Source organism: Somniosus microcephalus, chromosome 13 (assembly GCF_052327205.1).
Source record: "Somniosus microcephalus isolate GS21.2 chromosome 13, FLI_Smic_1.0, whole genome shotgun sequence".
NCBI classification, from domain to species: Eukaryota; Metazoa; Chordata; class Chondrichthyes; order Squaliformes; family Somniosidae; genus Somniosus; species Somniosus microcephalus.
In genome coordinates, this window is record NC_140999.1 from 17576355 (window position 1) to 17602934 (window position 26580).

General features: G+C 45.2%; 1 protein-coding gene across 7 annotated transcripts in view; it reads right to left on the minus strand.

The window, feature by feature from the left end:
• Positions 1 to 1754: 1754 nt before the first annotated feature.
• The window catches only part of LOC147108098 (phospholipid phosphatase 2-like), a 104576-nt gene continuing 79750 nt past the window's right edge, over positions 1755 to 26580 (minus strand). For all 7 annotated transcript variants that reach the window (XM_086004584.1, XM_086004580.1, XM_086004582.1 and 4 more), the window contains 3 exons: positions 19951 to 20008; positions 6357 to 6533; positions 1755 to 4634 (listed from right to left, as the gene is read on the minus strand). In XM_086004584.1, coding sequence (XP_085860710.1) covers positions 4494 to 4634; positions 6357 to 6533; positions 19951 to 20008 — 376 coding nt within the window. In that variant the 3' untranslated portion in view covers positions 1755 to 4493. The remainder of the gene's footprint in view (positions 4635 to 6356; positions 6534 to 19950; positions 20009 to 26580) is intronic.

The following is a 26580-nucleotide window of genomic DNA, read 5'->3' on the forward strand; positions in this document are numbered from 1 at the left end:
TCCCGACTGCTGAGTGAAAATCCAGCCCTAAGGGCGCGATCTTGCCAGTCCTGGGAGGCGGGACTGCCGGGCAAATGGCAGAATCTGGGGGCGGGTGCCCATCCCATCCCCATGCCATCTTCCCAGGAGGCGGGTAGCCGACCCGCGCCGGGTCCCGTCTCCTTGGAGGCGGGAAGGGGATTACAGCCACTTAACTGCCTGTTAACAGGTAGTTAACAGGCAGATAAGAGGATTATCCCCATTTTACCCACACAAGTGTGGGCTTCCCGAAGGCTGCAAACCCCACCAGGGTCAGTGAGGTGAGCAGTGGGTCTGCGGGGGTCGGAGGGGTGCATAAGTGCGCTGTGAAGGTAAGTGATGGGTGCAAGTGGGGAGAGGGGAGTATGTGAGGCAAGTGGAAAGTGATAGAAAAAGTTTACTTACCTTTGTTTCTTCCTGCAGACTTCAGTCGGTGTGTATGCGGAGAGTCTCACACTTCCCCCGCCGAGATGTCAGATGGCCGTTGCATTCTCCAATGCAGCAACCATCTAATTTCTGCTAAAGAAAGAGGTTGATGAGTCTTTAATTGAAGAACTCATCAAACTACAGAGAATGTCAGTGTTTGACAGCTTCACAGAGCTGTCAAACGATGACAATTCAGCTGTCAAAAATTGACAGATGAAATGTCATATGCTGACATTCTCTGTAACCGACTTTTCCTTAATTGGCCTGCTAAACCCACTGGGCGGGCTTAACAAGGTCAATCAAGGGAAAATAGCGCGAGTTGGCTAGAAGTTGATGGAGGCGAGACTGAAACCCGACAAGTGGGAGTCCCGCCTCCAAAAGCTCCCCATTGGCAAAATCCAGCCCTATATGCAAGATGGTTTTTAGTGATGTTGAAACCATGGGATTATCTGTGGAATGCAACCAGTCAGGGCTGAATAAAGTGCATTGTAATGTTAGATTTGATTTCGGCATTATTTGTACATTTGGGATCTTCACACAAAGGGTAGTAGAAATCTGGAACTCTTTCCCCCAAAAAGCTGTTGAGGCTGGGGGTGAATAGAAGATTTCAAAACTGAGATCGATACATTTTTGCTCGGTAAGTGTATTAAGGGTTGTGGAACCAAGGCGGGTAGATGGAGTGAAGATACAAATCAGCCATGATCTAACTGAATGGCAGAATAGGCTCGAGGGGTTGAATGGCCTACTCCTATTCCTGTGTTCCTAAAGGAGTTCCATAGATTTGAGGTCCTTGGCGAGATGAGCTAGAGTAGGAGACAGTGTGATAATTCTCGCCACTAACACAACAATGAAGGTACAGGGAGCAGGCAGAACTGGTGTACTTGGGCGGAACAACAGAAAGCTCGTTATCTGATAGGTGATGCCCCTCTTACCTCCAAGCCCCTAACCTCCTGCTTTGTCACAACCTTTTTTGAATCTCATTGTTTAGCGCAAGGAGAACAGAGAATTAAATGTCCATTCACGCAACGGTAGCATTGGTGCGTAGAGGGTTTCCCTTCTTACCGACACTGCTGCCGTGGTGTAAATGCAGCCCGAATCTGGAGTCGGCCTGACCCTTCACAGAGCGAAGAGGTGCGAGACTCCCTGGAGGAGCTGGTCTCGATCCGCTTCCCTTTGGAGTCACACTCCCAAGTTTAGCTTTGCACTGGGACTAAACAAGAGAGGTGTGAAGGCACGCCAACATTTCCGCGGGGTACTTAAAATTAGTCAGAAACAATTCAGTTGAGAATAAGACCACATTACCACCAGGGTGTAAAAAAAAAATCACTTTATTACATCATTAATAAAATATCTCATCTTTATACTGCATTTATAAAAACACAAGAAAATTTATAAATTTCATCAGAAGTACAATCCTTCACCCACAAACCTAAAGCAATTTTACAACTAATTCAGTGAGCATTAAAGCTGGACTGCGCTATATAAAATTTGAATTGTATTAACATTTTCTAAAACGCTTTGCTTTAAACAAAGCACAGGTGCTGGTGAATATTTAGAAGAATTGCGAGCCATCATTTTGCTTACTTGATTTTGTAAAAAAAAGAGCTCTACACATTTAACTTGCGTATATTTCTTAGCATTTTTGTATATTGGTGGAGTATAAATCCTGAATTTAATAATTTGTAATAAGCTAAACTCCCATTTCCCAAAATTAGGTTCCTCAGTGTCTAGAATACATGTGTAGTTATATACAAAATACCTAAAAAAAAAAGGCTTCAACTCCAAAACAAGCATCTCAAGACTGGTTTTATACTCTTGCACTAAAAGTGGTATAAAATCTGGTATGGTTTCATCTTCATCATTAAGTTGGCCATGTAAACCCTGCCCACATAAAGAGGAACATCTGTCCTCTGATTTATGGACTATGTACCAATTTCATACTGGTTTCTTACAACTCTAAACGCACAGGCCGAATGGTACGAGCGCTGGAGCCCACCAACCCTTTGGAGCTCCATTTGCGATGGAAACAGAGAGACCACAGAGCATGGTCCTCCTTGGGGGTGGAGGACTTGGTGGGCAGGGCACAAGACGGCTGTTCTCTGCCCTTGCATGCTATCCCTCCCGGGCTTCCTCGCTTCTAGGAGTCTTGACAGGTCCAATTCCAGTAGGCGTTTAGAAGACAGACCCCTGACGTTAATATTTCAAACGGGAAGGCATGGCAACATCTCAGCTTAGATCAGCAGCTATCTAGGTGTCATCAAGCCCAACGTTTAGAAACCGACACAGTACATTTGTGTTGTACTGTAAATACGTGTCATGATACAAATGCATGACCTGATACAAATGCAACAAGTTATGCTCATCTGAATTTTCGTGTGGTTTTATCAGTGAAGAGGCTTGTTTCATAGGAACTGAATGCAATACAAATGGTAGCAAGGCAGTTCCAAATGTCCTGACTATAGCAGCACACTGGGCATATGCACTATAAACAGGCCATTATATATACACACACACACAAGTAATTCATTAAGAGCCTGTCAGGATCAAGATAGTTAATAAATCTCACAACAGTAGCTGCCAATTTTTCCACAGATATTTCTGTTTATATTAGAGCTATTGGTTCCACTATTGCTCAGATTATTCAGTGTCTGCCTTAGAATGAGGATTTAATCTTTGTTCTTGTTTTCTGCGACACAACACGTTCATTGGAAAAAAGCCATGAAGGGTAAAAGTTACACACAAAAAGAACTTATCTTGTACGCTTCAGAAGCTGTTCCTACTTAGGAATGAGAGAGAGCATTATTACTGTATTACAAATTGTAAGTACATCGATCCTGGTTTCAGCACTTGGCAGAAAAGCACTCCAATTAATGTATGTATTCAAAGTACTTATCTATTAAACTCCAGTCATGTTTTTACTTTTCAATTTTCTTTTCCCCTCTCCAAAACCCAGTGAGTTGTGCTAGGCATGGTTCCACAGGTACAAGCACATCCCAAAGTGAACCCAGTCAGTGGTAGCTGACTAGTTGCTCATGAGGGGCGGAGGATGTCAGCGTTGGGCCTAATGCTACCCGACACCCGCACAACCAGTCGGGTTGTGATCAGGAACAGAAACACTCTGGATTGATTTGACCCTGTCCCCAAGTGCAGGAGCACTGGGACCATTGTGCTTGAACATTGCCCCAGTGGAGATTAGCGTACTTAACCAAGTCCTGTACCACACAGAGCATTTCCCTACTGAACCATGGAGGAAAGATGGGGGAGAAGTATCTTTCAATGCATACTGAATGCTCAAGAGCAGAGGCATTCTAGGTTCTCTTTCTGAATTCTCGAAAGGTATCTCACCAAACCAAATCTTCCTCAATGGTTTTTCCTCAGACATCAAGTACAAATCAGGTCAAGCTGCTCCACTATGTTCTTTTCATTAAGTGTGGGGAACCTGCTGTGTTTTCTCCATCATTGCCCGCGTAGGGAGTTCCTTATCTCAGCCTAGCTATCTGGAGAGGGGAAATAAAGAGAGTAGAAAAGAGTGGAGAGATCAGGGGAAAAAAAGGACAGCACAGCCCTGGATTGTGCGCATACATCACCTAGCAAATGGTTGTGGCGTGGCATTGGCAAAGGCCTGGTAACACAGTCAGCTGCCCCTCTCTACCCACTTCTTGCATTCAGGACATGGCACAGGGCACCAAAAGAATAGGTTGAATTTTTTTGTGTGTTGAAAAATGGAATCTTTGTAAATTGTGCAAAATTGCTTTAATATTAAGGCAGAGTTAATATTTTCTGGCAAGATTTTTCCCTTTTACTGCTGGCAAGCAGTGGTAAATGCTTCATCTGCACAATGTGAAGCGATCTGCATCCAGTCACATTGTCTCAAGCATTTAAAGAAAGTCAATGCTCCTCTTACCCCAGAGATGGACTGTGTCTTCAGTGTTAACCCTCAGAAAACAGAACAAAGTTTAAAATAATGAAGGGAGGAAATCCCAGGTTTCCTTTGATGCTCGAGTAGGAAAGGCACTGATTTTGTGACAAGGGAACGGGGCACTGGTGAGTCAGGGAATGTGCCGAGTGCCATAGTGATTCATCGGCTCCGTTTCAGTTAAAGGAATGTTCGGTTTTCTCTCGGGTTCTGAAGCTTCTGAATCCTCCGAAAACAGGGGCCTCTGTTTGAAGAAATCTGAAACATATCGCACCTGTCATGGAAAGAAATTCATCATTAAGAATTTTTTTTTTGGAAGACATGTATACACCATCTATTCAAATATAGACAGACGCACAGCTGTATATATCTGAGGCCATTTTTCGAGTACGGAATCTCGACGCACATGTTGGAAAATTGCCGGTGAACTGCATTTCATTTTCAAGCCAAAAGGTAATCATGTATTGCTGCAGATTTTCCTCAACTAATCCCTTCTTTCTTCTGAAGTCAGCAAGTTTGAGTGGTCAGGAGTCGAGTGGGAAAACATAATTTCCTCCGGGGTGTCGGTGACAAGGGAGTCATCAATTTAAAATAGTCACTAATTGAGTGAGAAGAGAGAAATTTCTTCACACGGACAGATGTTGGATCGTGGGATGATTGGCACAGGGAGCGGTCGTTAGCACGGACCCATGGCATCTTTTAAGGGAACATTGGATAAATATTTGAATCAGAGAAAGATTCAGGGCTGTGGAAACAGAGAGCAGGGCAATGGAATTAGTTTGGACTGCTCCAGGCAAGAGCCAGTGCAGACATGATGGGCTGAACGGCCTCCTTCTGTGCTGTTAACGCCTCATGGTTCTGTGGGAGGGAATCCAGGAAGCAGAAAGTGGGCGTCATGGACGAGATGAACTTGAGAGGGTGGGGGTGGAAGATGGGTGTGAAATTACTTGACTTAGTCTTTTTCTTTTCTTCCCTGCCCCCACCCACCCCCCCCCCCGCACCACCTTCCTTTCTCTATTGAAAGTACCTCGGCCCCGCTTCATGCACGAGCCCAGATATTGAGTGCTGGCAGGTTAATTGACTGAGGAGGGCTTGCAGGAAAAATCCAACCTTGCCCTCACCTGATGTCCGTACACAAGCACTTTCTGACAAGGTTGTACGGCGATCAGGAGCAGGAATGGTGGTTGATTCTTATCCTCTGGAGCCCAGGGACAGAGGACACTAGTGGTACGGTTATTTTCATTCTGGCCGAGATCCTCTCACTCAGCACAGACCAGCAATTAATTCAGAGACCTCTCTGGTTGTTACTGCTCAGTTTCATATTAGGCAGTTGCAGTTTCTAACAGTCATCAGTTCAGCTCCATAACTGGATTTTTAAAAAAATCCAATCACTTGCGTCCCTCTTTAAAAGGAAAAAAAAGACTTACATTTATAAAGTGCCTTCATGACCTTTGGCAGTCCCAAAGCACTTTACAGCCAAGTGTGGTCACTGTTGCAATGTAGGAAACATGGCAGCCAATTTGCACACAGCAAGCTCCCACAAACAGCAATGTAATAATGATCAGATCATCTGTTTTTAGTGATGTTGGTTGAAGGATACATTTTGGCCAGGACACCAGGGAGAACTCCCCTGCTCCTCTTCGAATTGTACCCTGGGATCTTTTAAGTCCAGCTGAGAGGGCTTGGTTTAAGGTCTCATCTGAAAGATGGCACCTCTGACAGTGCAGCACTCCCTCAGCACTGCATTGGAGTGTCTCTGGAGTGGGACTTGAACCCACAAACTCCTGACTCAGAGGTCAGAGTGCTACCCACTGAGCCACAGCTGACACTTAATTTGAAGGGTAGAGAGCCCGGCAAGTTGCACCGTTTGTCAAGCTGCATGGATATCACAGCCACCCGTAAGAGAACGTGGTGGGCAGTAAAATTACTGTTGCTCCAGTACATCGTTAACCTCAAAGCCATCAAACACCAGGACAACTCTGCCTTCAATACTCACAATTAAAATAGCGACAAGGGCTCCTTGGAGGAATCCGGCCAGCACGTCACTCCAGTGGTGCCTGTAATCAGAGACGCGCGTATAGCCCACGTAAATCGCAAAAGCCAGCAGGAAGAACTGGATGGTTGGCCGCAAAAGCCTAGCCCATTTCGCACGTAAACGGACCTGCATGTACAGCTAGGTGGGAAAGAGAATGGAAAAAAATATGTATTAATAGAAGCTACAATTTCTTTTCAATAGGTGAATAAAAACGTAAGGGCTAGAAATTTGGTATTGCCCCATTTGGGGCGCAATTATCGGCCGGGCGCAAAGTTTAGCGCCTGGCACAAATTATCGACTGCAAACTTGGCTTCTATCGCCCCTGGAGGTGATTGGAGCGCTAAAATCAGGCGCTGCACATCTCTCAAGGCGCTAACGCCGAGGAGCGAGGCGCTAACTCAGAGCGCTGGCGAAGCTCATGTGACGTCAGTCAGCAATGGAACACAGACACACTGGCGCCGGCCAGTTCTTAAGGGGAGGGTCGATCTTGCTCTCCATCCACACCCTACTCATTGCAGCCTTGAATCTCGGCCTGGAAAGACCTGTACATCAAATCTGCTGGAAAGAACAATGGAGAGACCCAGGGAAGGAGCTCAGAGTGCAGCCCCCATAGTCTCTTCTAAATTGATGCAAGGAAGGTCAAATCAAAAAGAACCTGCAAAGTACTGCTCAGTACCCAAAACTCCTTCACAGAGTTGATTCTCTCCAGAAGTGTCTCTCTCTCTCTCTCTGCGTGGTACAAAAATGTCTCCCACAAAAAAAGGCAGGAAGCGGTCGCCTTTAAATAGCGCTCACCCAGTCCCTTACCGACTGCAAAACGCCCCCTCAACATGTCGATGCTAGTGGCAGGCGGAAAGGGGGCACGACCCAATATCCGGTCCGGGGCACTACCGGGGTTTTGCACGCTCGACTGACGTCACGATCTGCCGGCGCAGGAGATTGTGGCGGTAGTGTTTAGCAGCGTCGCAAAAACTCTGGACAATTTCGTGAGCGGCGCAAACATCGCTGCGCCCAGGCGCTAGTTTCGTTGCGCCCCATTATCACCCTCTTGGGGTGCTAACGGGAGGCGCAAAGCACCCGACTGTTTCCCCCTAAATATTTTAAAAAGTAGTTTTGGAAAGTAGACAATTCCAAGTCAGAGGAGGATATATAGTGCCTTTCACATCCTCAGGACATCCCAAAGCATTTCACAGCCAGTGAATTATTTTTGATGTGTAGTCACTGTTGTTATGTAAGCAAACGTGGAGCCAATGCGTGCACAGTAATGTCCCACAAGCAATGAATGTTGAACAGGGACAGATGTTGGTCAGGAGAACCCTGGGAGCGCACTCCTGCTCTTCTTCGAATAGTGCCATGGAATCTTTTAGAGGAAACTCTCGTTTAAACGACACCTAAATGTCCAGAATTCCCTATTAACCGGCAAAATTCTCACTTCGAAAACAACACCTCAATAACCGGCAATGTTGCCTAGTCCGAGTCTCCCGCGGTGGCCGAGTTAGTCAGTGGGGGTAGTTCTCCAAACTGCCAGTACTCGGCTTCTTGGCGCTGTCGGAAGTCGGAACACCTCAATACCCCTGCAACAGGAAGTCTGACTCTCCCGCGCTGCCGGTAGTCTCTTCTGATCCGCCATTTTACAGGGGTACTGTGTGTCTCCCACGCTGCTGGTAGTCATTGCATTGCATTACCCTCAACTGGCAGTACTGTACTTAATCAAGCATCTTCCACCATCCATTTAACACAACATTCTGTAGGTGAGTACCCAATTACTGTATACTGCACATTTCTTGATTTTTTTATTTTTCTTTGTTAAAAATAGCCTCTGTAGATAACTCTCTCCATCATCCAGAATTTTTGATCAACCAGCAACACGCCGGTCCCATCGGTGCCAGATACCAAAGAGTTTCCTGTACATCCACTTGAAACAGGCACTTAATGTCTCATGTGAAAGACAGCACCTCCGACAGGGCAGCACTCCCTCAGTACTGCACTGTAGTGTCACCCTAGATTGTGCGCTCCAGTCCTGGAGTGGGGCGTGAACCCACAACCTTCTGACTCAGGAGAAAGAATGGTACCATTGGGCCAAGGCTGAAATTTTAAACATCCTTGTATTCTTAGTGCAGAATATACGACTGTACTGACTCAAAGTACTCAACACCACTGTCTGTGGCAAAAGGAAACAAATAGGTTAAATCCGGAATTGTCAAGAGCGGAATCTAAAGTCACACCAAGTCCACACAGACAATAATTTGTCACTTTGTTGGCAGTAAGCTCTACTGAGCTGCCTCACAGTTCTGCAGTGTTATGCAGGCGAGCATCTATTTCAGTGCAATATGTTGAATGACTCTGTGAGCAGTGCCATAATCTTCCACATGCTTAAGTATTGATCTCTGCCAGGCCAACATGGGGGAATCAATGGCCAAACAGCACGGGAAAATTGGAGTTAGTCACTTTCAGACAGTTTCGCAAGCCTATATAGATGAAAATACGCTTACTCGGGCATCTGTTGTTACTGTGTTTTATATTTTCAAGCGGTCAATTAGAGGTAACTTGGAAAGAGACATTTTGGGCATAATACCTGCAGGTTATCGCCAAGAATTTGAGTGTTGAACACAGCCCACCATTTTAATTCAATATTCTATTGAGAGGCAGTCTGCACAAAATGTCTGCTCTCAGGTATTTATGAACATAAGAATTAGGAGCAGGAGTCGGCCATACGGCCCCTCGAGCCTGCTCCGCCATTCAATAAAATCATGGCTGATCTTTGACCACTTTCCCGATCCCCATATCCCTTGATTTCCCTAGAGTCCAAAAATCTATCTATCTCAGCCTTGAATATACTCAATGACTCGGCTCTTTCAGGTAGAGAATTCCAAAGATTCACAACCCTCAGTGAAGAGCTTCCATCTCATCAGTCTTAAATGGCCGACCCCTTATCCTGAGACTATGCCCCCTGGTTCTAGACTCTCCAGCCAGGGGAAACAACCTCTCAGCATCTACCCTGTCAATCCCCCTCAGAATCTTATGTGTTTCAATGAGATCACCGCTCATTTTTCTAAACTCCAGCAAGTATAGGCCCAATCTGTTCCAATCTCTCCTCATAGGACCACCCTCTCATTCCAGGGATCAATCTTGTGAACTTTCGCTGCACCGCCTCTAAAGGCAAGTATATCCTTCCTCAGATGAGGAGACTAAAACTGTGCGCAGTACTCCAGGTGTGGTCTCACCAAAGCCCTGTACAAATGTAGTAAGACTTCCTTACTCTTGTACTCCAATCCCTTGCAATAAAGGCCAACATGCCATTTGCCTTCTGAATTGCTTGCTGTACCTGCATGCTAACTCTGTGTTTCCTGTACGAGGACACCTAAATCTCTCTAAACACCAACATTTAATAGTTTCTCACCATTTAAAAAATATTCTTTCTACCAAATTGAATAACCTCACATTTCCCCACATTATACTCCATCTGCCGTCTTATTGCCCACTCACTTAACCTGTCTATATCCCTTTGCAGGCTCTTTGTGTCCTCCTCACTGCTTACTTTCCCACCTAGCTTTGTATCGTCAGCAAACTTGAATAGTCATTAATATAGATTATAAATAGCGAAGGCCCCAGCACTGATCCTTGCGGCACTCCAATAGTTACAGCCTGCCAACCAGAAAATGCCCCGTTTATCTCTACTCTTTGGTTAATGGACAGAAAACAATCCTCTATCCATGCTAATATATTACCCCAACCACATGAGCCCTTATCTTGCATAGCAACCTTTTATGTGACACCTTATCGAATGCCTTTTGGAAATCCAAATATGAAGTTGTGAAGTATAAAAACACTAACATAGGACAACAGAGATATTTTTAAGTACACATTACTTCTTATGATGTTTAGGAATTACTATAGATTTAGGTTATTACACTTTGGCCTAGAAATTCAGTTGCCTTAGCGCCGCTTTTGAGGCGCTAGAGGGACTAGCGCCAGAGTTATGGCCAGTTTAAAAATTCCCTGGGGCCCTAAATCGGCGTTGCACCGGTAGCGCTGCGCCGGCACCGATGACGTCATCGGTGTGCGCAGCGTCCCGGTTGCCGTGGTAACCCGCCCGAACTCCGAAATTGAGTTGCGGCCGCCTCGCCCGTGGCAGCCGCAAGCAACGTTCTGTCAGAGGTGCCTTACTCCAGTTTGCGCCGGCGCATTAAAGGCCCCGCGGCGGCCGGCCACTTTCCCGCCGGCCGCCGGCCGCCTGCCCGCAGCTCCCTCCCCGGACTTCTCCCCCCCCCCCCCCACCCCCCGGAACAGATGCAAGCCCGGCACTTGTCCGAGGTGCCGGGCTCATTTTTAAGCTGATTTGCGCGGGCCGCGGCTGGGTGCAGGCAGCTCCTCCTTAACGGGAGGAGGAGGCCTGCACGTCCCCAGCCTGCCGCACCGCATCGGGTGCCGCAGCGCCGGAACAGCGCCGCAATGGGGCAGTTAGCGCCCATTGGGAGGCGCTGAAACCCTCCAGTAGCGCCGGCAGCCGTTTGGGCGCGGCGCTACTGAATTTTTGGCGCGCGCAGGGGGACTTAGCGCCGGCACTAACTTCCGGCGCTAAAGCCCTGGCTGCGCCAAAACTCAATTTCTAGGCCCTTCTCTTTAATAACTTGATAAGAGTTTTCTGTGGCACATTATTGGGCCATAAAGTTTCCATTCAGCTGCTTCTACAAGTAATCGTTCGAAACATAGGCATTGCTAGATAAAAAGGACCATGGCTCATCTAGTTCGCCTTCTCCCATGCTGGTAGTCGCACTGTACAATGGTAATGGAGTTGTTGACCAATCACAGCAATCAATCTCTGTCAAATAGTCTATAACAGACCCAGACATGAGACATAGTCACTGAACTGCAGCTAGGAGGAGAGTTTGGGAAGGCGGCTGAAGATATGGTCAGCGAGATTTTGAAGAGACTTTTGAAGTTAAATGGAGGGGAATAAGGAGGAGAATTCCAGAGTGCAGGGGAGTGACAGTCGAAAGGATCTGCTGCTGATTTGGGAACAAATGATAAAGCATTCATACTCTTTATAAATACTGCACTCAAAAAGCATTTCAAATTTGACAATTTGGGACATTAACATAAGAAATAGGAGCAGGAGTCGGCCATTCGGCCCCTCGAGCCTGCTCCACTATTCAAGGAGATCATGGCTGATCCTCAACTCCATTCACCAGCCCTATCGCCATATCCCTTGATGCCCCTACTAGTCAGAAATCTATCGACTTCTGTTTTGAATATACCCAATGACTGAGCCTCCACAGCCCTCTGGGGTAGAGAATTCCAAAGATTCACCACCCTCTGTGTGAAGAAATTTCTTCTCATCTCAGTCCTGAATGGCCTACCCTTTATTCTGAGGCTGTGGCCCCTGGTTCTAGACTCCCCAGCCAAGGGAAACATTCTCCCAGCATCCACCCCATCAAGCCCTGTAATAATTTTGTATGCTTCAATGAGATCCCCTCTCATTCTTCTGAATTCAAGAGAATACAGGCCTAGTTTACTCAATCTCTTCTCATACGACAGTCCCGCCATCCCAGGAATCAATCTCGTGAACCTTTGTTACACTCCCTCTCTGGCAAGTATATCCTTCCTTAGGTAAGGAGACCAAAATTGTACACAGTACTCCAGGTGTGGTCTCACCAAGGCCCTATATAATTGGAGTAAGACTTCTTTACTCCTGTACTCAAATCCTCTTGTAATGAAGGCCAGCATACCATTTGCCTTCCTAATGGCTTGCTGCACCTGCACATTCACTTTCAGTGACTCATGTACAAGGACACCCAGGTCCCTTTGAGCATCTGCATTCTCCAATCTTTCACCATTTAGGAAATACTCTGCCTTTCTGTTTTTTCTACCAAAGTGGATAACTTCACATTTATCCACATTATATTCCATCTGCCATGTTCTCACCCACTCACTGAGCCTGTCGAGATCCCCTTGAAGCCTCTTCACAGCCTCTTCACAACTGCCACTGCCACCTAGTTTTGTATCATCAGAAAATTTGGAAATGTTATTTAGTCCTCTCATCCAAATAATTGATATAGATTGTGAGTAGCTGGGGCCCAAGCACCGATCCTTGCGGTACCCCACTAGTCACAGCCTGCCATCCTGAAAAAGACCCGTTTATCCCTACTCTTTGTTTTCTGTCTGTTAACCAATTCTCAATCCATGCTAGTATATTAACCCCCAATTCCATGTGCCCTAATTTTATTCACCAACCTCTTTTGTGGGACCTTATCGAAGGCCTTCTGAAAATCCAAATACACCACATCTACCGGTTCCCCTTTGTCTACTCCATTAGTTACATCCTCAAAGAACTCCAATAGGTTTGTTAAACAGAATTTCCCTTTCATAAATCCATGTTGACTCTGCCAATCTTACTATTAGTTTCTAAGTGCCCAGTTATTGTATCCTTTATAATAGATTCCAGCATCTTCCCAACTACTGATGTGAGACTAACTGGTCTGTAGATCCCCGTTTTCTCTCTCCCTCCTTTCTTAAATAGCAGGGTTATATTTGCTATCCTCCAATCTGCAGGAACCGTTCCAGAATCTGTAGAATTTTAGAAGATGACAACCAATGCGTCCACTATCCCAGTGGCCACCTCTTTCAAAACCCTAGGATGTAGGTCATCCGGTCCTTGGGATTTATCAACTTTTAGTCCCATTAATTTTGCTAGTACTGTTTTTTACTAATAATTTCTTTTAGTGCCTCATTCTCGCCACACCCTTGGTTTTCTTGTATTTCTGGGAGGTTTTTTGTGTCTTCCTCGGTGCAGGCTCGATGGGCCTAAATGGCCTCTATCTGCACTGTGGGGTTTCTGTGTGAAGACAAACAAAGTATTTATTTAATTTCTGTGCCAGCTCCTCATTCCCCATTATAAATTCTCCCGTCTCTGATTGTAAAGGACCTACATTTACCTACGCCAGTCTTTTCCTTCTCACATACCTATAGAAGCTTTTACAATCCGTGTAACTGTGTTACAAAAACGATTCTGCGCACTGATTACCGGAGAAACTCGTCAACATGCTCCTGACACTGAAAGTACGGACTGTTCGAAGGGTGTCAAGCATTCTCAAGTACCTCACCCAAAAGGCCATTCTTCATATGTGAACCCACATAGTCAGTATGGAAGACTGTTTAACTGTGAGATTGATCTATCACACCCATACACATGAAATTTAGATGGAGTGTGAACTCTGGCTGATTTCTTTTCCACTTCATGGTCCAGATGTACGGAGGCCAATTATAGCCTCCCAACGACTGCTTCAGGAGATAAAGGAGGATAACTGGGAGCTTCCTGGGTCAATATACCCACTGAACGCTCCGGGTTGGTATGAGTATACTTATACAGGACATCAAAATTGAGTTTTATAAAGCAATGACATTCTATGGAACAAGGAAATATACTCTTAACAACTGCAGCAAATGCTAGCTTGGAGCCTAACCAGAAATAAAGCTGCAGACAGAAAATGGTTTAAAGGCCAATCACAAGGTATATATGAGTCACCACAGTAACACAATGAAACACAAAAAGTTACGATTTACCATAGCAACAATAGGGTCATAAACTTAGGCACTGTGCCACTCACAGAACCATTGCTGATGCTGAAAATAGGTTTTGGGAGTCCAGAAAAATGACTGAACACACTGAAATGTGCTGTTTGCCCACATGAAAGCATGTGTGCATTCAGGATTTGTTGGCTTTCAGTCAAGTTCTTACCTTGGTTAAAATGTACTGAAGAAAATTAGGATTCATTTTGCCAATAGATTTGATTTATGCACTGGGTTAAACCCAGCAGAAAAATGATTTAAAGTTCTATGTTAATGGAACTAAATTCACAACAGAATGTTAGTTATCATAACTCAACAAGCGTGAGGAATTGGATAGTGCCATGGAAACATAAAAACTGACTGTAAAAGCTTTTATAGATATGTGAAGAGAAAAAGATTGGTGAAGTCAAGCGTAGGTCCCTTGCAGTCAGAATCAGGGGAATTTATAATGGGGAACAAAGAAATGGCAGACCAATTAAATACATATTTTGGTTCTGTCTTCACAAAGGAGGACACAAATAACCTCCCAGAGATGTCGGGGAACATAGGGTCTGATGAAAGGGAGGAACTGAACGAAATCAGTATTTGTAGGGAAATGGTGTTAGGGAAATTGATGGGATTGAAGGCCGATAAATCCCCAGGGCCTGATAATCTACATCCTAGGGTACTTAAGGAAGTGGCCCTAGAAATAGTAGATGCATTGCTGATCATCTTCCAACATTCGATGGAATCTGGAACAGTACCCATAGATTGGCGGGTAGCTAATGTTACCCCACTATTCAAAAATGTGGTAGAGAGAAAATGGGGAATTATAGACCGGTAAGCCTGACATCGGTAGTGGGGAAAATGCTAGAGTCCATTATAAAAGATGTAATAGCAGAGCACTTGGAAAACAGTGACAGGATCGGACAAAGTCAACATGGATTTACAAAAGGTAAATCATGCTCGACTAATCCACTGGAATTTTTTGAGGATGTAACTGGTAAAATAGATAAGGGAGAACCAGTGGATGTGGTGTATTTGGACTTTCAGAAGGCTTTCGATAAGGTCCCGCATAAGAGATTAGCGTGTAAAGTTAAGGCACATGGGATTGGGGGCAAGGTATTGACTTGGATAGAGAACTGGTTGGCAGACAGAAAGCAAAGAGTTGGAATAAACGGGTCTTTTTCCAAGTGGCAGGCAGTGACTAGTGGGGTACTGCAGGGATCGGTCCTTGGACCCCAGCTATTCACAATATATATTAATGATCTAGACAAGGGAACTAGATGTAATATCTCCAAGTTTGCAGATGACACAAAGCTGGGTGGGCGTGTGTGCTGTGAGGAGGATGCCGAGAAACTCCAGGGTGATTTGGACAGGATGAGTGATTGGGCAGAAGCATGGCAGATGCAGTACAACGTGGATAAATGTGAGGTTATCCACTTTGGTGGCAAAAACAGGAAGGCAGATTATCTGAATGGCAATAGATTGGGAGACGGGGAAGTGCAACGAGACCTGGGTGTCCTTGTGCACCAGTCGCTGAAGGTAAGCATGCAGGTGCAGCAGGCGGTTAAGGCGGCAAATGGTATGTTGGCCTTTGTAGCGAGAGGATTTGAGTACAGAAGGATGTCTTGCTGCAGTTGTACAGGGCCTTGGTGAGACCACATCTTGAGTATTGTGTGCAGTTTTGGTCGCCTTATCTGAGGAAGGATGTCCTTGCCATGGAAGTTGTTCAATGAAGATTCACCAGGCTGATACCTGGGATGGCAGGAATGACGTATGAGGAGAGATTGGGTCGATTAGGCTTATACTCGCTGGAGTTTAGAAGATTGAGGTGTGATCTCATTGAAACTTATAAAATTCTGACAGGACTGGACAGACTAGATGCAGGAAGGATGTTCCTGATGGTCGGGGAGTCCAGAACCAGGGGTCACAGTCTAAGGATAAGGGGTATGTCATTTAGGACAGAAATGAGGAGGAATTTCTTCACCCAGAGAGTGGTGAACCTATGGAATTCTCTACCACAGAAGGCAGTAGAGGCCAATTCATTAAATATATTCAAGAAGGAGTTGGATATATTTCTTAAGGCTAAAGGGATCAAGGGGTATGGGGAGAAAGCAGGGACCGGGTACTGAATTTGGATGATCAGCCATGATCGCATTGAATGGCGGAGCAGGCTCGAGGGGCCGAATGGCCTACTCCTGCTCCTATCTTCTATGGAATGGGAGAGTCGGGTGTAGGTTCCAACCTACATGGGATAAAACTCTCCTTTCTTCCCAACAGCTTGTTAACAACTTCCAAGCGATCAACACAAAAATTATTTTACACGCTCACAGTAAACGTACTTTATGACCCGGGACAATATTTCCAAGGTGCTGCTGTATTCCCACAGTTCTCTACAATGTTGGCTTTATCAATGAACCTCTGAACTGCCAATGTGATGTCCTTCTACCACTTCAGGAAGATAACAATATGCTGTTCCACCAAACGTGCATTAAACACCAGGGAAAGGGAAGAGGACGAAGCGAGTTTGGGGAGGTGACCAAAGGCAGTATGAAAGAAATAGGTTTCAAGGGTGGGGACAAAGGCAACATGTCTGGAGGGTTTTAACAAAAAGGAAAGAAGAAAGGAAGAGAAAAGAAGCGAGAAAGAGAAAAAGAGAGAGATAGAGAGAAAAAAAACTAGCATTTATTTAGTGCCTTTCACAACCTCAGGACATCCCAAAATTCTTTACAGCCAATGAAGTACTTTTGAAGTGTAATCACTGTTGTAATGTAGGAAATGAAGCAGTCAATTTGCACACAGCAAGATCCTACAAACAGCAATGAGATAATGACCAGATAATCTGTTTTTTTTTAAAGTGAGGTTGATTGAGTGATAAATATTGGCCAGGACACCGAGGAGAACTCCCCTACTCTTCTTCAAAATAGTGCCGTGGGATCTTTTATGTCCACCTGAGAAGGCAGACAGGGCCTCGGTGTAACATCTCATCTGAAAGACGGCACCTCCAACATTGCAGCACTCCCTCAGTAATGCATTGGAGTGCCAGCCTGGATTATGTGCTCACGTCTCTGGAGTGGGACTTGAACCCACAATGTTTCTGACTCAGGCGAGAGTGCTACCCACTGAGCCACAGCTGATACCAAGGGAATGAGATGCAGACTGTAGGGCCAAAAATAGCTGCAACTCTGCCACTTGAAGGCGGATCCGGTAGGGGGTGGCGGATAGTACGAAAAAGGTGCAAAGGAAGCCAAGGAATCAGAGGATGAGCACTAGCACACTCACTCATTCATTTTATGTTTATAGTGCACAGTCGCTTTGGCAGAAGTCAAATATTGACTTCTAAGAACCAGAATTCAATCTTGCATGGAAAAGAATCAATCCCAAAGCCCTAACAGTTTAATCCATTTCAAAACTACCAAGTTATAAAGCTGGGGGCCGATTTGTGGCAATTCTAACAGTATTGGGTCAAATGGATTCGGAAAAAGAAATGACTGAATGGGAATATGGGGGGGAAGGGGTTACTGCCTCTCAGTCTTTTGTGCTGTGAAACAGTGGGCGTTGTGGAGGTGCCGACCGATTTCTTGCACAATTTCACAAAGTTGCTTATTTATGGATCAGTCACTAGAGGGAGTTCTCATTAAAATAAAGTGCACGTGGGACATTACTTTCTTGTAGGACCATCCTCTGAACTTTCCTTTCACGATCATTTCAAGCTTCAAAACATATCATACACAAATGATTTCTTCCCTACAACTTTAATATGTTGAGATAGAGAACCCTTCTTCTTACATCCCTAGAATGTTGAAACGGAGTCTCATTTTTAAAAATTCATTCACGGGACGTGGATATCACTGGCAAGGCCAGCATTTATTACCCATCCTGAATTGCCCTCGAGAAGGTGGTGGTGAGCCGCCTTCTCAAACCCCTGCAGTCCGTGTGGTGAAGGTACTCCCACAGTGCTGTTAGGCAATGACTTCCAGGGTTTTGATCAGCGATGAAGGAACGGCGATATATTTCCAAGTCAGGATGGTGAGACTTTGAAGGGATGGTGTTCCCATGTGCTTAATGCCCTTGTACTTCTAGCTGGTCAGTCTCCTATTCTAACCCAATCTTTCCTCGGACCTCAAAATCATGGAACTCTTTACGAACTTCATTCCTTTTTTCCTTTTCTCATACAATCTTGATGCCAGATTACGCTTTTAATTGCATGACCTAATTCCCAATTTACCTTCCACTTCTTTTCTACTTTTTGCAGCCTTGGTGATGTCCACTGCATCGTCACAGAAGGATTCAGAGAATTTGTCACGATGCAACTCAGACATGATTAATCAAGCAGAGACAGACGGGAGACATGACCGCATAAACTGGCAGAGATTAATACCAAGTTGAGTAAATCAATTGGGACACTTGAAAAGGCGAGGCCTTTTTTTTTGAAGTTCAAGTTGCAGAGAACAGCTGAAGAAATGGCCACGGCCAAGTCACATAGGAAAGCTGGCTCAGTAGCTGTCTGCTGTTGAAGAGGAGCAATTGCTTGCAGTCCAGCGGCTCGCAATTACACTGCAGATTTCCAAGTCACGTCAGATGGTGGGAAGTTGGCAGCATCTCTCTCAGCTGGGATGAGCTGCAATGATTCTTGAATAGCTCACTACAACAGAGTGCCTCTTGATAAGAGTTCTGTGCTATCTTGAAAGGAAGGAACAAAAAAAAAGACAAATCCCATAATGCTCGCCAAGTCATAAACCAGCTCAGAAATGGTGCTGGTGCTGGTGTTCAGGTGAGGTTGCCCACCCCCTTTCCTTTGCTTCACCATTGGTGACAGAGTCTTCCACCGTCTTGACCCTACTCTCTATAAATTCCCTCCCTAAACCCTTCTGCCTCTCCTCTGCTCTCCCCACCGTTAAAAACTTTCTCTAAACCGTTCTTTTTGGCCAAGCTTCCAGTCATACCTCCTAATCTCTTCCTCCTTGGCTTGCCATCCATTCCTTTACTCATTTCTATTTATTTCTTGCTATCACCTCGTGTAAAGCACCTTTGGATATCTTCTACATTAAAGCCACTATATACACGCAAATGACTATTGATGGACAGAGTATGTACAATAAAATAAATGTAAATCAGCCAGTGGTTCAGTGGGTAGCACTCTCACCTCTGAATCATAAGGTCATTGGTTCAAGTCCCACTCCAGAGATTTGAGCACAAAATAATCTAAGCGGACACTCCAGCGCAATATTGAGGGAGTGCAGCACTGCCGGAGGTGCCGTCTTTCAGATGAGATGTTAAAGCGAGGCCCTGTCTGCCCTCTCAGGTGGATGTAAAAGATCCCCTGGCACTATTTCGAAGAAGAGCAAGGGGAGTTATCCCCGGGTGTCCTGGGCCAATTTTTATCCCTCAACCAACATCACTAAAACAGATTATCTGGTCATCATCACATTGCTGTTTGTGGGAGCTTGCTGTGCGCAAATTGGCTGCCACGTTTCCTACATTACAACAGTAACTGCACTTCAAAAAGTACTTCATTGCCTGTAAAGCACTTTGGGACGTCCGGCGGTCATGAAAGGCGCTATATAAATGCAAGTCTTTCTTTTAAACCATTGGAGTTATTTTATTGTAGGTCCGAGAGTAGCCCTCAGGCAAGTATCTGAAGCCCTCAATTGGTAAGTAAGCCTGTAACCAAAGCACAGACCCTTCTGAATGTAGCTGTATGAATTATTCTGCATTATTCCGATTGCTAGGGAACACAAGGATGTTTTTGCAACAATCTACAGCCTGCAGACTCAAAGTTTTTAAACTCCCACTGCAACAATGACCTAAAATATTATGCCAGATGGCTGCACATTCCTATTGTCCTTTCACTTGTTATAGAAAAGTCTATATATAGAAAGGGCGTTTTTAAAAGCTGGCTTGCACCTGCAGTACTTAGTTATGGGTCCTTCATAGCAGGAAGCAAACAACTGAGCACACAGTTACTGGCCTGTACATAGCAGGTAATTATGTGGGTACTTACTGAAAGAAACACCATGCAGTACATTCCAAATGACGAGTGGCCAGAATAGAACGATAACCTGCAAAATATTCAATATTTGGTCAGCTGAAGAAAACACACAGTATCAGAACTCCACGTGCAACAACCAGGGTACAGGACTGTGCAAGGATGAAATCCGAGTCTATTAATATACAAGTAGATCTATACCATTAATGATGACAAAACCACAGTTACAAGCCATCAGTTTAATGCCTGGAGTATTAAATTCTGAGGGGTGCATCTAGAAATATTTTGATCCTCTTTCCAAAGAAAAAATCAGATCCCAATTTTCTATCTTTCTCCTGACTCATGGCGATGCACTGTTCAATGGAAACTGGCCTCTCTCCCATATTTCATCCCAATAGCGAGCCTGAACAAGGGGTATTAGTAGCCTATTCTACAGTGAGGGGCTTCACAACTGAATCCAATCTTGTTGGTGCACATTCCAGCTGGGGTCATCGAATAGTGATCAGGAGTGCGAACCCTACCTGATTTTTGCCCTCCCTAGTCTAAGAACACTGTGGCCATTATAAGCATCACTTCTGTTGCCTCCACTCAGACCAACTAACTCTGCACAGACAGAATGAGGGATCCATTCATGGATACCCTCGAGAGAGAGATATCTCGATAAGGACCTCTGCACGAATCTAATCATTTGATCCCAGCATCTAGCACTGGTACCTCAAAAGGTTGAGCTCAAGACATTACGTTAGAGAGGGGATGGAAACTCGTGTTCTCAATGTGTTGAAGGCCGTTAGTCACAAGCATAGATAGTATATGCATTCATTTGGGTGCTGTATTGGCCAATATCCTTGATCTGTAAGGGATCACTCAAAGATGGAATGCAAGGATACTTTTCAAAGAGCTTACCTCTCTTTTGCTACCTGGATTACCAACTCCTCAGATGGCAAGAAGTCAGACATTTGATTTTTCCTGTCCCAGGAATGGACGTCTCCTTGCCCTCAGGGGAGCAGGGTCTGCCTCTGATCATTGATTAGGATCTACTTGCAGTGGAAGTTGAGGCGTGCTCAGTCTGGGCAAAAATACACGGTCGCTAGGATTTGGTTTGAGAGATCTGTACATATTCTTCAAAAGTTTCATCATTCCAGAGGGATAAAAGGAGCCCCAAGACTCTAGGAAGGTCACAGAGGACCTTGCAGAATGATGTCCTTTGCTCCTTATCCGAGATTGAAATAGGTCAGTCTTGGAGCGACAAAATTAGTGCAAATCCTTCCAGCAATGGTGTATTTCTGAAGAAGTTCAGCAACTAAGTTAACATCTGCATGGGGTGCACAGCAGCAGATCAGTTGAACATGTTGTTGTGAATAGCTCAGCCAGCCTTCGCTTTCCAAGTACACGGTTAGTCGCTCGGAAACATCAGGCCATTGGCTGGTTACAGCCTTCAGAGGGCAGCTGTTGGCCGTCTTAGGCAAGACGCTGGCCTTGTAATCAAAGGTGACTGCCAAGTTGGAGTGGCTTTTGGGTTCTGTGCTATAAATGATTGAACGGAGCCAAGATGTTCAGTCACAAGGCGGCGATTGCAGAACACACAAAGCCCAGAGCGAGGTGTGTGTGACTGTTGGGTGGACTCAACAGCAAATAATGTGGCTACTGATTCCCCTGCCATTGCAGCTGATGTCATAAATAAACTGAAGCTCGAGCCTGGCAGCTGCTCATCCACGAAGCTGCATCCTGTTCAGGTTAACTTCAAAAGGAAGCAGAGCAGTTAGATGAAGGCAGGTGACCATTAGAGCGGTTGTTGAAGCTCGTTTTGGAACAATCAAGAACTGCTACAAGTGGGAGGTTATGATGCAGCATGCAACAAGGCCAGGAACGTTAAAGGCACTCTATAAATACAAGTTGTTGTTGTTGCATTAGGGAGATCATCTTCTTATCGTGTCCACGGACAGTCTATACATAGCCCAGCCAGAACTGGACACATTTTTGCGCCTTGTTGTTGGATTCGGCAAGATCTGCAACAGTGCAGGGTTCCTCTAACGATGGGCATTGCAGGAGATGTTGCATGGTCTGTGCCTCAGTTCCACATTCACAAGTTGTCGGGCTGGTTGAATATCCCCATTTGCTTAGTGACACCTTTGAGCAACCTACACTGGTCCTAAGTCTGTTAAGGCACTTCCAGATTGCCCAGTTGCAATTAGCTCCTGGGGGAAGGCTTTCATCAGGTAAAATTTCCATCGCTGGGGGTTGTTCAAGACTGGCGAGCCGGTCTTTCCACAAGGCGATGCGGGCTTCAGATGAGGTTGATTGTAATGGAACAACACTGTTCATGAAGCTCTTCCTTGACTTTAGGCGGCTGGGTGTAGGTGTATGACAATGCAGAGGGTGCCTCTCATCTGATGTTTGACGGAGTCACTCTTTCTTGCTGGCACATGTTTGCAGTTGCACAAAAATGATCCCAAATTATTTTCCCCATTGGCTAAAGTCTTTCAAGCATGGTCAAAAGAGTTCCTCTGGGCCAATGCCAAAGACTGACAAGTCTGGTGCTCTCCAACTAATCCATGTGGGCATCCCAGGGAACCAGAGAAAGCACAATACTCAGTTAGTGCATGACCCAACAAGCAGCAATAAAGAGCTATCTGCATGGAGATTGGGAAAGAAGATCATGCTGCCCAGCATAACCAGTTTGACCATGATTGACGACAGAATTAGCACATGATTTAGGATCACTTATGTAATTGAAGGCCTTAAATGAACCAGTTGAATGGGAGAATGCAGACATCACCCTAGCTAATGGCAGAGTGGACAATCTTGGATGATGTTCTCATGCCAAACTCCTAAAATCTGCTCCAGGAAAAAGAGTAAAGAGGCAATGTTGTCCAGAATATCCCATCCTGTGTCTACAATAATGACATAAGGGATGGCTCTCAGAACATAGATAGGAGCAGGAGTAGGCCAATCGGCCCCTCGAGCCCGCTCCGCCATTCAATGAGATCATGGCTGATCATCCAAATTCAGTACCCTGTCCCTGCCTTCTCCCCATATCCCTTGATCTCTTTAGCCTTAAGAAATATATCCAACTCCTTCTTGAATATATTTAATGAATTGGCCTCTACTGCCTTCTGTGGTAGAGAATTCCACAGGTTCACCACTCTCTGGGTGAAGAAATTCCTCCTCAGCTCTGTCCCAAATGGCTTACCCCTTATCCTTAGACTGTGACCCCTGGTTCTGGACTCCCCAGCCATCGATAATATCCTTCCTGCATCTAGTCTGTCCAGTCCCGTTAGAATTTTATACGTTTCAATGAGATCCCCTCTCATTTTTCTAAACTCCAGCAAGTATAAGCCCAATCGACCCAATCTCTCCTCATACGTCATTCCTGCCATCCCAGGTATCAGTCTGGTGAATCTTCGCTGCACTCCCTCCATGGCAAGAACATCCTTCCTCAGATAAGGCGACCAAAACTGCACACAATACTCGAGGCATTTCGGAAAGTGTGGCTTTTCTCCTTTTTGCAGGTGGGATTGGAGATAACCTGGACATCTAGTTAGTTCACCTCCCATATTGAACAATGGGCTAGTCAGTGGCATATGTGTGTGGGTTTCTTCAAGTATGGCATCATGGCTTTGCACTGCTCAAGAGCAGGTAGAAGTGGCACAAAAGGTAAACAGTTACAGGAAACAAGTACTTGGAGAGAGCCAGATTCATGACAGGCTTCTTCTTTGCCAAAGCCCTTCAACTAGGGCCTGGATTGAGCAGTTGGTGATGAGTAAGCCTGGAACATGACACTGGATTTCAATGTCTAAAACATTAAGCAGGCTGGAGCAGCACAAGCAGCCCTGTGCAGGTCCTTTCATCACGCTGAAGGCAGATGTCCACGGGGTACACGATAACGAAATTCAGACTTGGCACACAGCTGTACATGGAGGCCGGATAGGAGAGCAAGCACTCATATCTAGGGCTCAGTGCCGAATATGATTAGTAGGAAGAGAAGCAGGCAACAGGGCATGGCGTGTGTCCATGCTGTAGTCAGGAAAATGGTGACAATGCACTCACAAATTTCTACAGTGAGTTTGGCTGCTCATGTTGCCACATATGGGAAGTCCTGGTGTCAACATAGTGTGCGTTAAAACCCAAACTCATCAGTTGTCTATTGGCCAACTCGTGACTCTTCAATGGAGGGGGCTGCGGGGGGTGGGGGAGAAGAGTAGGGGAATAAACTGGGTCTCTGATGGATGCAAGGTGACGTGTTTACCAATGGAAATTCAGAGCCATACTTTATAATCTGATATTGGAGTCAGGCAGGTACACAGTGCTCCAAGGCACCGTTGGTGATTGGTTAATCAGCCTGGTTCAGTGATGGAACCAGGGGGTTACATCTGTTTCTGGGGACAGGGATTTTCTTCCCACTTGGTTTCAAACAACCCTGAACACTAATCCCCGGAGAGGCAAGGATGTTCCAGGCTGAACAAGCAGCTCTACGCTGGAAGCTTGTGTGGTCTTAACTGCTTAAGTTCCAGCAGTAGCCCCGTGCAAACTTGGGGCGGGCGAGGGTATCAAGATTAGCCTCTGCCAAGTTGCACTTTACTCTCTGGTCTTAGGCAAGTGGGATGTCCACTCCATATCGGACAGCAGAAACTCGACTTGTGCAGATTTCTCAGGAGCCTGGCTTGGAAACTCTTAAACCTGGTGAAAGGTTTTCTGTGCTTGTCAGACATATGGCTGACCCAAATTTAAAAAAAGGCACAGACTGTGGACCGACTCCGAGCCTTCCAAGTCTGTGGAACTCATTACTGTACTGCACCGACAGTGCATTTAGCCACTAAACCACTGATCCAGTGTTTACAGACAAGACTATACAAAAAGGAGCAAATTGCACCGCTAATTCAACATCGTCATGGGATATGAAATAATTGACATCTATATGAAAACTATAATGAATCCACTTTAAGAAAGTACAAGTTATGCATTGTTCTGTTCAGTATGAGCTGCTCTGCAACTATGCGCATATGACAGGCAAACATTTTGATTTGGCAAATAAGCACAGGGTCAAATTGACTAGCAGTTTTCCCTAACAGAAGAATGTACTGGCAGCCACACAAATCACAGAGATAGAGCGGAACAGAATGAAGCACAACATGGAACTGGTATTAATCAGTGCTCAGAATAGATGTCCCGGCAAAGGAGGCTTTCAAAAAATTCTCCACCATTCCTAAACACTTGAGAGACCATTCTTACAGAATACATGTGAGAAATATCAACATGACATTTAGCTGTTGGGATTAAGGAATATACTCAGCTCATACTCGGAACAGAAAGGGAGAGCGATGGCAGCCAATTTTAGAAAACTGGCAAGTCAAAAAGATTACTGACAGCTTCAAGTTGTATAATGGTCAGTCCAATGGTAGTGGGTTATCGTTCATATTTGCTTACATAAGCCAACCTTTGGTCGCTCTGAGCGAGATTGGCAAGTTAGTTAGTGTGCATCAGTGCTCAGTAAGGGGCAGTTTTGTGCGGTTAGCCTGTGGCTAGAAAGAATTGGATGGAGATTGGCCAAACTCAGTTCGCAGCCAGTAAACAGAAACAACCCATTTGTTGTCCTAGATTTGAATCCAGATCTAGCACACTACAACATCCAGGTTCTAAACATTACCCAATTTGAATTTCAAAGTACCACCTGTGTTCCTGGATCTGGCCTATTTTGGTACGGAGTAACTCCTACTTCATTATTGTTACATATGAAAAGTACTAAGAACATAGACTAACAGTTTTTTTTTAATGTTGTGATAATCTACCAAAGTCCGTATTGATTGGATGGCAATTCCATAAAAGCCGCTTAATGGAAGCAACCAATGCCCAGAGGGATGGTTGGAAGAATACTTTTAATCTGATGACCATCACCCATAAGTACATGAAAAAAAGCGGAGCATTTCCTTTCTAAAATGAGAGCGTGTCTCCAATTAACTGAGAGAAAACCAGCCTGTGGAGAACAACAAAGGTGGACTTTATGGAGGAATTTCTTCACTCAGAGGGTTGTGAATCTTTGGAATTCTCTGCTTCAGAGGGCTGTGAATGCTGAGTCGTTGAGTATATTCAAGGCTGAGATTGATAGATAGATTTTTGGACTCTAGGGATATGGAGATCGGGCGGGAAAGTAGAGTTGAGGTCGAAGATCAGCCATGATCTTATTGAATGGCGGAGCAGGCTCGAGGGGCCGTATGGCCTACTCCTGCTCTTATTTCTCATGAGTGGCAAGGATACTCTCCCCCGTCCCCTTTAGCGGACGTATGTGGATCCATTTTTGATCAACTGCCATAGGCCCGAGGAAGGGCCGACAACCTTCCTGCCATTAAATATTATGCCCGCTGACCAAAAGTTAATTTAAAGCTCAGCACCTGGGAAAGTTGAGCCTTTAGGTCCCGGTGTTATAATCGGCATCCAGGATCACAAAAAGAAACTTCATGTTGGTGCTAACACATCTTTAGACTGACTATCTGACACTTGCTCATAGGAAATCGTTGTAGCAATGAGCAGAGAATGGAATTAATTGAGCATTACCAGATGCAAGACTCTTCTGTCTGCAAGGGTTCCACGTGAAAGGATTTTGGTCGTCTCAATCCAGTTCTTATGAAGCGCATAACTGCTCCCAATTCA